The 12,237-nt window shown below is 38.9% G+C and overlaps 1 protein-coding gene across 1 annotated transcript; it reads right to left on the bottom strand.

The window, feature by feature from the left end:
- On the bottom strand, nt 2,603-4,438 carry LOC109224612 (UPF0496 protein At4g34320-like). The gene is made up of 2 exons (XM_019389157.1): nt 4,264-4,438; nt 2,603-3,869 (listed from the first exon to the last, which is right to left on the bottom strand). Exon 2 carries the CDS (start codon nt 3,840-3,842, stop codon nt 2,745-2,747), a length of 1,098 nt encoding a protein of 365 aa, XP_019244702.1. The 5' UTR covers nt 3,843-3,869; nt 4,264-4,438; the 3' UTR covers nt 2,603-2,744.

The following is a 12,237-nucleotide window of genomic DNA, read 5'->3' as shown; positions in this document are numbered from 1 at the left end:
TAGAAATAAAACCCAGGTGAATCTAGAATAGTCATCAACTAGCACCATTACATACTTCTTTCCACCTCTGCTCATGGTTCTCATTGGACCACATAGATCCATATGAACCAGTTCCAACGTCTTGGGCGAACTTACCATTTTCTTGGATTTGAAGGATGACTTTACTTGCTTCCCCTTTGCACATGCCTCACAAACTTTGTCTTCCTTGAACTTGATATTAGGTAACCCTATAACCAAGTCCTTGGAGACTAATTTGTTTAGCTGATTTAGACTGACATGACCAAGTCTTTTGTGCCATAGGAGGGGATCATTAACCAACACACTTAAACAAGTGAGTTCATTTTCTAAAAGAGTGGACAAATCTACAATGTAAATATTGTTAATTCTTTTTCCCTGCAAAACAATCTTGTCAGTGATAAGGTTAATCACAAAGCATTTTGTGGAGGTAAATGCCACAAGATTACCTCTGTCACACAATTGTGACACACTTATTAGGCTATATTTCAAGCCATCTATGAGGTAGACATTCTCTATAGAATGAGAATCTATTTTTCCTACCTTTCCAACCCCAATGATCTCACCTTTCTTTCCATTACCAAAGGAGACATTACCTCCCTTTAGGTCCTCAAGTGAAAGGAACAGGTCCTTGTCCCCAGTCATATGTTTTGAGCAGCCACTATCCATATACCATATTTGGCTCCTCCCTTTCACTTGGACCTTCAAAAGGAAATCGAGGGTTAGTCTTAGGAACCCAAACTAGTTTGGGTCCCTTTCTATGGGCAACAGGATGAATCAGATTCTTTCTTGCCCAACTAGGCAGCTTGTGCTTTTCTTGAACAAAAGCTTTGTTTCTTTGACTGGCCTTTTCTTTTGCATTACATTCATATTTGTAATGGCCAGTCTTACCACAGTGTGTGCAGATTTTATTTTCAGGAAGAGTGAGGTACTTGCTTTTTGGATCCCATTTTGGAGCTTGAGTCCCATAGCCAAGTCCTCTTTTGTTACTGCTATGATGCTCTTGCAGCCAGGAGAGAGCATCAGAAGCCTTGTTCCACTTGCAAGTTCTGTCTAGTTAATGTTTTACCTTTCCTAGATCTTCTTTCAAGACTTTAATGAATTCATCTTTCTTGTATAATTCATCTTTCATTTTTCCCAAATTTTCTTCAAATCTTCAGCAGTGCAGTCAGCTTTTGTCTTTGGCACATCAACTCCTTCAGCATTCTTCTTTGTGGTTGCTAGGGGACCATCAGTGACTATGTCCCAGAGTTCATAGTCTTCCCTTATGATGTGATCTCTCATCCTGTTCTTCCATCAAGAATAGTACCGACCATTGAAAAGTGGAGGCCTAGCAGTGGATTGCCCTTCCCAGTTCCCAGGTGGTGCACTCATCGTTGATCTTCTCCTAAGGTGTTAGCCTCTTCAAGGATAACCTGCTCTGATACCAATTGATGTTCTTAGACGTCAATACCACACAAGAGGGGGGTGGGGTGATTTGTGTGGTACCTAATTTTCGCACTAGAAGAACCTGGTTCTTCCAGATGTACTTACTAAGACTGTTTGCGGAATTAAGAGTGCATAAAATAAAGAACACAGAGATTTTTACGTGGAAAACACCTGGCTCAATAGGTGAAAAAACCACGACCTACTACTCAGTAGGATTTTCCCAAACTTCCACTAAAATCACTGAGCCAAAACAGCATTTACAAAACTCTTTGTAAACCTAAGGATTAAACTCTAATCCCAGTGTGGCACACAGCCTCAACTGCTGCGACACTTTCAAGTTAACTCTAACTTGAATACTCAAAGTACCTAATACAATTGCTTCTAGATAAAGCTGAAAGGTACAATATGAAAACACCTACTACAATTGAACTAGATTAAAAGAAAGACACAATGGAATTGGTTCTTCTATCTTATCCAAGTAGCTTCAGGTTTGCACACTTGAATCTCATGTAAATTGCTTGCAAAAAGCCTTGCTATTTTGCTCTTCGATTTAGTTTCACTTCTGCGTTTTTGTGCAACACTGTAAAAGAGAACAATCATTATTATTTATAGAGTTAGTAATCAGAGTTTGATTAAAACTCGACTTGCTGATCCTTCATCAAATTCGAGTCCTAGAACAATTCAAACCCCAATCCTTATTCTTGATCCGGATGTAGTTCTCTTCACATAAGGAGACTTCAACTCCTTATCCTATGCAACCTTTTCGATCAACTCAGAAGATATTGTTGCTGACCCTTGAGACTTATCTTCACACGTATGTCACGTGTATAAGTATATCAATACTGTGTCTGTCTCACATGATGGACCTGGTTCATGACTAAGTTAATTTTGTCAATCTTCAAAACTTCATTTGAATTTGGGCCAACAAACTATAATTCTTGTACTGCAAGAAATATACAAATGAAATATTCTACACTTGGCTGACATCTTCCCACAAATGATGAGGCTGATTCTCACATTATATCACAATGAAACCCCAAATAAAAGATTAAGAGTAGCAGTATCCGCATGAATCAGAAAATAGACAAAAGATTTGAGAAAATGTTCTGAGATTTCATTCACATAAAGAATCAACAAATAATTAGTACTTGATATGCCTAATGAATGAATATAATAAAGTACCTTTCTTGGTATGAAGGCTAAGGAGTCCTCTAGCAGGACCCAGGTTTCAGATTTAGATCAAATTTGTTCTCAAGAAATAAAAAAGATAAAGTTTCCAACAATGAAGGCAACTTTGCAACTCAATGGTTGGGGTTCTTTATGATCCTTTGTAAGATAACAGTCCTTGCCCTGCGAATATCTCGGCTACACACATCAGCTTGAACTCCAAGATCTTCAACATTCTTCATAAAAACATCAAGCTTCTTCCTTATCTCTTCTATACCAAGCTTTACAGCCTGTTCATCAATTGCAAAGTCAACATTCTTCAAGAGTGAATCAACCTCAATTTCCAATCGATCTATTAGCACTCTGATGGTGTCCAAGTCCTTAATTGTGATAAAAGTACCCACATACATTGTGTTGATCAACTCCTTCTGCCCTTTGAGAACATCTTCATACTTCTCTAGAAAGGAATCAATCCACTTTCCCATAGAGCCAAATGGAACAGCAGCTAGAGCAGATGCAACTGCTGGAACTGTTATGACAGTAGCCACCACTGAGCAAATTATTACAGCAGCAAAAGTAGCCGCAAATATTACATTTGAGACTTTCCTCCAAGCATGGATGTACTTAAGCCTTTTGTCAAGCTTATGCTTTTTCAGCTGCAACTTCTCGAGCATCAGCATTTGCTGCATATAAACTGACTGGAAAATTTGGAAGAATTCCTCAGTGAAAGGTTCTCCAGCAGCTTTGAAATTCTTCAATTCCTCTAAGGTCTTTTTATAGCTATTCCCTTCAACCCCACTCTCCTCTTCAAATTGTTGAAGTGCTACAAGAATCAGCAACTGACTATCCCGAGCTCGTTTTAGGCATTTCTCCAATGCAGCCAAGAAGTCCAAAGTTTTCAGGCTATTATCAAAGTACTCCTCAACAAGCTCAAACAATTCTCGAGTCTTCCATATGTCCTTCTTGCAATCCAGTATAACCTTCACAACTTCCTGATTCATTTCCAATAGGGATTCGGTTACTTGTTTCAACGAATTAAAGGAGAGTGCTCTAACTTCAACCCCACCAGCCAAGGTGTTGATAGCATGGCTGGTTCGAGCTTGTAGAGTTGCATCGAAGGACTGCAGATCAGCGTCAAGCCTGCACGCGGCTTCATATGAATTCAGCTCACTTATGTAACGTAGATTCTCCAATGTAGTTTCACCTGGCTTTTTGCTCATGTGCCCTCCCATGGTATAATCTCAATTCAGATTCAGGTTCTACATAAACAACAAGAAATTAAAACCAGTTAAATAAATATCTAAACTTAAGCAACTATATATTCTTTACAAACAAAACCCAAAACTAGTAATCCTCCTCTAAAGCTCTGATTAAGATTACAATTTTACTAGGGAAATAAACTCCAATCTCAGCTAACTATTCAAGTAAGATCAATAATATCCTAAGAAAAGAGAACCAATACTGAGAGCTAATAGTCAAAAGTAGAAAAGACAATTAATGGGATGACAACAAATTGAAATAAATACCCCCAATAAATGCCCAAACAACAAATCCTACAAAATAAAAAACACACTTTCATACAGGTACCAGTACCACAAGAAAAATTAGCAAGAAACTGCAATAATTCACAGAAAAGCTGAATAAAAGCAATACCCGGAAATGGGAAAATCCAACTTTTACCCAAAAGAATCGTCCTTTACAAATTCCTCAACTAAGGAGCAATAGATTAATCAAAAGATTAGCAGGACTTCTCAGATAAAATTGATTATGATGGGTAAGTAATAATTTGAAGAAAGAAGTTCTGAGTATATAAAGGGGCCGGGCTTATTGGAGGTGAAGAAGAGGAAGGAATAAAGAAAGATAGAGGCAGAGGAAGAAAGAAGAAGCTTAGAGGGTAATGAAACCGTTAAAGATATATAGGAGGTGGTGACGGTGGCTGAAATATCTTGCACGCATGAATTTAATTGATGGAAAACGCGGGAAGCAATGCTTCTTCTTCTTTTGTGCTTAACTAATACGAGACGGTTTACATTCAGTGATAAACAACCTTATAATATGATTTAGTTTCATATAAATTTCTTATATTTTAAAATCAAACACTTAATACCCTTTATACTATAGAAATCCTGCACTTACAACTCCTACTATTTGTATGATATCAATTTTTCGATTATTCTATTATGCATAACCAAAATTAGAGTTTTTGAAACTGTCTCAATTATGTTGGTTTTTCATCGGTATCACTACGGTTCGGTTAATTTTTGGTATTTTTTTTTTTGAGCAAACAGAAAATATATATATATTAAAAGTTAAGGAACATGCAGTACATGACTTTCATAGTTAGTATCGCATAGGACACTTTGCTTACCGAAGCTTGCTAAATTTTTACAAGCATCATAAGATAGGAATTTTCCAAAAATATATTGTTCTAGTAATTCAGTTTCTACTAGACTTTTTACATCATCTGGTGGTTCCACAAAAACTTTCTCCTTCATTAGATCAGCAGTTGCCTTCTTTGCCATTTGGTGAGCTACCTTATTCCCTTGCCTGAACTCGTGCTGGATGGTTACCTCCTTCTGTTGGTGCATTAACAACCTGCATTTGTTGATAATGTTAGCATAGAGTCTATTACCTTGTTGTATTGATAGGATTACCTCCGTCGAGTCTGTTTCTATTTGGAGAGGGAACATTCCCCAAGCATGAGCTGTTTTAAGTCCTACTAGTAATGCTTTGATCTCAGCATGTAATGAACCACGTGCATGAGCTGGTTTTGCAAAGCCAACTATCCAGTGTCCGTTGGCATTTCTGATTACACCACCCAGTCCACATTTTTGTAAATTATTGTTGAAGCTTGCATCTATGTTTAGTTTGAACCATCCCTTTGGGGGTCTATGCCATTTAATATTGACGTGGATTTTTGGGGAAGTCAGAATACTATTTTCGGTTAAGAGACTAAATTCAGTCGCCCTAGCAATGACAAGGTTGATATTGATAGAGTTTTTTGTATTGTTTTGGTTGTTGTTATTCCTGTTTATCCAAATGTCCCAGATAGTCCTTATGGATGGTGTATTTAAAATCAGTATACACTTGATGAATTCACCTATATGAGAGTAGAGTGGCCCGCTCCTATGAGATTTTGACCTAGTCTCTAGAGCTCTCATGAATAACCAGGCACGCACATGACCTATTGGGTACGTACTTTAATTTTATAGGACTTAGCAAAACACTATAATCATTTTTACTGCTTAAAGGGTGATGAATTAAGAAACATGAAAGATAGACAGAGTATAGATACATCAACTATTCTACAGTAGTGTAAAAGAAACTAAGCAGAGACAAAAAAAAATATAAATCACACGAGTAGAAAGATATTAACCAGATTGAGACTCAAGAATAAAGTCTATAGAAGATTAAATATCAAAGAGATAGATCTAAATCATACAAAAAGAAACCTATTTAATACATTATAGTTGTCACGCCCCAAAAACCGAGGAGCGCGAAAGGCGCTCAACCGAGTAAACCCGATTGAGCAAGCCTGTTAGGTTTCATACTACCCAAATTCGTCTTTGAATAAAGAGGAAATGTACTCCATTAATCAAATCATGAAAATATATCATTAACGACTTCCATTTCATTTCCATTAGTAACTTTGTTCATAATTTTGAAGATATTACAAGTTTTATACATCTTTGCCAAACATCAATATTTCTATTTTAATTCCAATACCCGACACCACCCACAACCTGTCTACAAAGCCTCTAAATACAACTGAAGAGTAATATGGAAATGCCTGCAACAAGTCTCTGGCTATACCTGAAAACACAAAGTACATGATAAACAATGATACAGGACCCCGAAATGAAGTGGGGCTCACCAAGTCAGCTGGAAAGAGGATGCACCACTAGCTGCGACCAACAATGTATGCTATGGAAGCACCTATATCCATTTAAAGATGTAGCGCCCCCGGTAAAAGGGACGTTAGTACTGTCGAATAGTACTAGTATGTAAAGGCAAACACCAATCTTAGTAGAATGAACAGAGAAACAAATAGAAGACGGTCATAATAATCAATAAGTGCTTCATAGAAATATTAAACAAAATACCAAGTAAGGATCACATAGATTCTGATTCATTCTTTCCATCTCTTTAGGTTAATAATCTTTAGTGCCAAGTGCCACAACCCACTATGCCACCGTGTTTTTGCACGGAGTCCGGTCTCAGCCCGACCGGCTAAGCCATCCCAAGTGAGACATATCCAAATTCAGAATGATAATCATAAGTCCAACATAAATGCCACCATGTATAAAGCATGGCGTCCGATCTCGGTCCGATCGGCTAAGCCGTCTCAAGTGAGACGTAACCATATTCACAATTTCATCCACAATGCCACCGTGTTCGTACACGGAGTCCGGTCTCGGCCCGACCGGCTAAGCCATCTCACTTAGGACATAACCTCTTTTAATTATTCATGTAATTCACATTTCTTTCCATTTTTCATTACATGGCACAAGCAGCCCCATTTATTAAGTAGTTCTTGGAACCTGGATACATTTTATAATTCAAGTCTTTCCCCTTTTTATTTGTTTGAATAACAGTGTCATTCATGTCAATAATTTCTACCACATAAGGCATTACACACATAAGGAAAAGAACTTGAAAATCATAATCACGTTCTCAAATAGCAAGATTACATGGTAAATATTTAGAATAATTACGGAACATAAATCTTTCAACCCAACTCATTAAGGCATTCAATTCTAGCATGATCAAGTCAAAACTTACCCCATTCATTCGGACACCAAGAGTTCAATTCTAAAAAGAAGAGAGTTAGCCATACGTACCTCAATAGAGCTTTTAAGAAAATTTTACTTTTAGAAGTCATTTTAAGACAGTTGAGTCGAGGCTCATTTCGTAATTTGATTAATATATTTTCCTCATTTCATAGGCATCACCAGGCACAATCATTATGCGGACCGCATAAGGATTTTGCGATCGCAGAATCTGCCACAGGATCGCATTTTGTCAGCCTTTGGTAATTTGATCATAACTTTGTGTAGGAATGTCCAAATGACGAACGGTTTGAAGCGTTAGAAACTAGACTCGAAGAACTTTCATTTGATAGGTTGTTAATCACTTAACACCTTATATATATATATATATTTATATGTGCTCGTCCAAAGTGTGGACTTGTGCGAACTCATTTGGAATTTTAGCCTATTGTGTCATTTTCTAACTTGACTTACACTTACGCTTCTCATTAGACCCCACATTACTTATTATATGACTTATATACTTATTTATCATATCCAATTGATGTCCATCATGTTAATAGCACGTAAAATATTATAATTAGCCTACCTAGCACCACGAAATTCTAAATTACTTAGCGAAATTTTCCGGGGCCTTACAGTAGTTTGTTACTCATAATCGCTAAAATACTTTGTGTCTTGCTAGTGAAAATATTGGAAATAATTTAGTTTCAATAGGAGTAGCATAATAGGTTTGAGAATTAGGATTTTGAGTTTAACTACTTGTTGGCTTGTAACAGTTTTCATAATTCTAAGCCCAAGGAAAAATATAAAGATTTATTATTTCTAAACTTAATATATAAATATATTTTTCACATGTAAGTTTACTCGGTACGGTTCTGTCAAGACCCGGAATTCCCACCTTCGGGACCGTGATGGTGCCTAACATCACATGATTGCTAGGCAAGCCAAATTTAGAATTTTATTAACCTTTTTCCTTTACATTTCATAGACTAAAATTAACAAACTAAATTAAGTAAAAGTAAATGCGGAAGCATGTAAATAACTTTTTGTCTATATACTGTTAACAATACCATAGTTATTACTACTACTCGGAATCTGGTGTCACAATCCACGAACATACTATGAATATCTACAAACATTGGATTGAAAGAAATTACATCTGATTTGAAAGAAAAGAAAACAGGAATATAGAAACATAGGAGGGGACGTTAGGGCCTACGGACGCCAGCAGGACTACCTTGGGTCTCCTAGATGAAAAGTCTGCAACCGACCTCTCGATCAGCCACTACCAGCTCCAAAATCTGCATAGAAAGTGCAGAATGCAGTATCAATACAACCGACCCCATGTACTGGTAAGTGCCGAGCCTAACCTCGACGAAGTAGTGACGAGGCTACGGCGGGGCAGTTACAATATAACCTGCATACAGTGCATAATAAAATAGAAAGAAGAACGTAGCAGATAAAATAGTAACTTGCAAGGAAAGAATTCAGAACTCCGGTATCTCATCAGTACCCATCTATAACCAATCCTTAAGTGTAAAGCCAAATTACAGAATAACTTGCACAGTAGAAAAAAGATAGATAAACACATGAACTGATGTGGCGCGCATCCCTAACTCACCATATAATCCTTATCAATATGAATATTCACCCTTATTACTCCATATCAATCCACCTTTATTCCTCCTGTTGCGGCGTGCAACCCGATCCCACCGTACAATAGTAATTCACCCTTATTTCTCCTCAACATACAACCCTTATTACTCCTATTGCGGCGTGCAACCCGATCCAACCAAATAATAGAATTTCACCCTTATTCCTCCTCAATATGTCACCCTTATTCCTCCGGTTGCAGCGCACAGCCCGATCTGTAACGACCCGGCCGGTTGTTTTGTGAATTAACGCCCTGATCCCCTATTAACTACTTCCCCGTGTTTGTTTCTGCTATTGTGAGTTGTCGGGGAGATTCGTTTTGAGTTTGGGAGTGTTTTGGGACACTTAGTCCCTAAATGAGAGCTTAAGCTTTAGAATTTAGACCGTAGTCGGAACAGTGTGAAGACGGCCTCGGAATGGGATTCCGTCGAGTCCGTTAGCTCCATTGAGTGATTCGGGCTTAGGGGCATGTTCGGATTGTGTTTTGGGGGTCCGTAGCTTATTTAGGCTTGAAATGCCAAAAGTTGAATTTTTGAAGTTTCCGGATCGATAGTGAAATTTTGATATCGGGGTCGGAATTCGATTCCAAAAGTTGGGATAGCTCCGTAGTGTTGAATGTGACTTGTGTTCAAAATTTAGGGTCAATCGGACTTGGTTTGGTTGGTTTTGTCATCGGGTGTAGAACTCTTAAGATTTCAAGTTCATTAGGCTCGGATTGGAGGGTGAATCGTGGTTTTAGCGTTGTTTGATGCGATTTGAGGATTGGACTAAGTTCGTATGATGTTTTAGGATTGGTTGGCATGTTTGGTTGAGGTCCCGAGGGCCTCGAGTGAGTTTCGGATGCTTAACGGGAGTTGAATTTGGACTTAGACTGTTCTGAAGTTTGTTGCTTCTGGTATTTTTGCACCTGCGGTGAGGAGCCCGCAGGTGCGGCCCGCAGATGCGAGGAACTAGGTCGCAGGGGCGATTTGAGCACTGATGGCCAGTGACCGTAGAAGAGGCTACAGAACCGCAGAAGCGGACCGCATCTGTGGAGGAAGGAGCGCAGGTACGGTTTCTGCCCATTTAATGAAATCTCGCAGGTGCGAGTCTCCGGCCGCAGAAGCGCGACCGCAGGTGCGGTCCCATGGCCGTAGATGCGGAAATCGCTGGGCTAAAATATGAAATTTCGAGGGTTTGAAGCTCATAACACCAAATTTGATTTTTAGCTCGGGAGAAGGCGATTTTAAGAGGATTTTGAAGAGGAAATCAGTGGGTAACGATTCCTTATCCCTTTCTAGTTGTATTCCATTAAACTAATCTTAGTTTTGTCATTTAATTTTGGATTTGGGTTGAAAAATTGGGAGAATTGAGAAAAAGTTCCCCAACTTAAAATCTGAGTTTTAAGGGAGATTTTGGCATTGGATTTTGATGATTTTTGTTCGAGTGTGCTCGTGAGTGAATGTGTGTTCATAATCCGTAACTTTTACCCGATTCCGAGACGTGGGTCGGATAGGATTTTTGGGCGCTTTTCTATATTATTACCTTAGCTTCGATTTCTTTAGCTAAATTAGTTGTTTGTAGTTGTATTTACGTTATGATATTTATTTGATTAGATTTGGGCCATTCGGAGTTGGATACTCGTTGCAAGAGTGTGATTTTGGATTGATTTTGAGCCGGTTCGAGGTAAGTGCTTTCCTAACCTTGTGTGGCGGAACTCCCCTTAGGATTTGGTGTCGTTGTTATATGAATGTCGTGCACGTGCGGTGATGAGTGCTTACACGTGCTAATTGTTGGGAAACCCCGTTTTCATTAAGTAAATATTTGTATCTTTTTTTTTTGTTGAACACTACTTGAAATTAAAAGCCTACTGTTTAGTTTAGGAAAGCATGCCTAAGTGACTTAATTGTTCTACCTGCTTAAACTGTTACTTGAATTCTGTGCAGCATGTTTAGAATAGAAATATCTATTTTCTTGGTACGAATTGGGATAGAACTGTATATTCTTCTTGAGACAGTTGTGTGTTTACTTTGGGACTACGGGACGATATCCCGGGAGATCCCCTTGCACGTTTACTTTGGGACTACGGATCGTTATTCCGGGAGATCCCCCTGCACATTTATATTTGGGACTACGGGACGACATCCCGGGAGATTCCCCTTGTATTGGATATCTACTTTGGGACTATGGATTGGTATTCTGGGAGATCGCCCTGCATATTATGATTTGGACTTCAGGACGATATCTCGGGAGATCCTCTAGACATTTTTGTTTGGGACTATGGGACGATATCCTAGGAGATCCTCTGTGTACTGAGTTACATCCTTTTCGTGATTTTATTCGTTATCGACTATTAGTATTTTAATTATATTGTCACATTTCATACTATTTAACCTTGTTTTAAATATATAACTAGTAGGGCCCTGACCTTCCTCGTCACTACTCGACCGAGGTTAGGCTTGGCACTTACTGGGTACTGCTGTGGTGTACTTATGCCCTTTCCTGCACATGTTTTTCGTGTGCAGATCCAGGTTCTTCTGCTTAGCCGTTTTACCAGTGAGGCGGGTGACATTAGAGACTTCGAGGAATATCTGCCGCGTCCGCAGATCCAGAAGTCCCTCTCTATTCTTCCCTTAGCTTTAGACTTCCTGAATTTACTTTTGAATAGACATTCTGGAGTTAGAATACTGTGTAGGTTCTATAGCTTGTGATTTCATGAGATTCCGGGTTTTTGGAGTTTTGTTTTAGTTTAGAGAGTGTGTATTGTATATGTCGAGCGACATGTCAAACCCTTTTATTATGTTTTAAATCGTAACTTGCCAGTTTCGCATTTTATTTCCTTTTTCCGAAATTTTTCAGGCTTACCTAGTCGTAGAGACAAGGTGCCGTCACGACAGTTCACGCAGGGAGAACTTGGGTCGTGACAAGTTGGTATCAGAGCGCTAGGTTCATAGGAGTCATGAATCATAAGCCGGTTTATTACAGTCTCGCGGATCGGTACGGAGACGTCTGTACTTATCTACGAGAGGCTATGTAATTGTTAGGAAACTTCCACTTCATTTGATTTCCTTGTCGTGCGAGATTTTGATATCCAAATTCTAAACCTTTGTCTTCTATTCTCTCACAGATGGTGAGGACACAAGCTACCGAAGGTCGGGGCCGGGGTAGAGGCCGAGGATGCGCACGTGGTGCAGCCAGAGCACCCGCACGAGCTGCTACAGAG

The sequence above is a fragment of the Nicotiana attenuata genome, chromosome 3 (genome assembly GCF_001879085.1).
Source record: "Nicotiana attenuata strain UT chromosome 3, NIATTr2, whole genome shotgun sequence".
Lineage (NCBI taxonomy): Eukaryota > Viridiplantae > Streptophyta > Magnoliopsida > Solanales > Solanaceae > Nicotiana > Nicotiana attenuata.
This window is presented reverse-complemented; position numbering and strand designations above follow the sequence as displayed.

Bases quoted from the DNA above. Each gene is read 5' to 3' on its own strand.
- LOC109224612 (XM_019389157.1), bottom strand. From the start codon at position 3,842: ATGGGAGGGCACATGAGCAAAAAGCCAGGTGAAACTACATTGGAGAAT.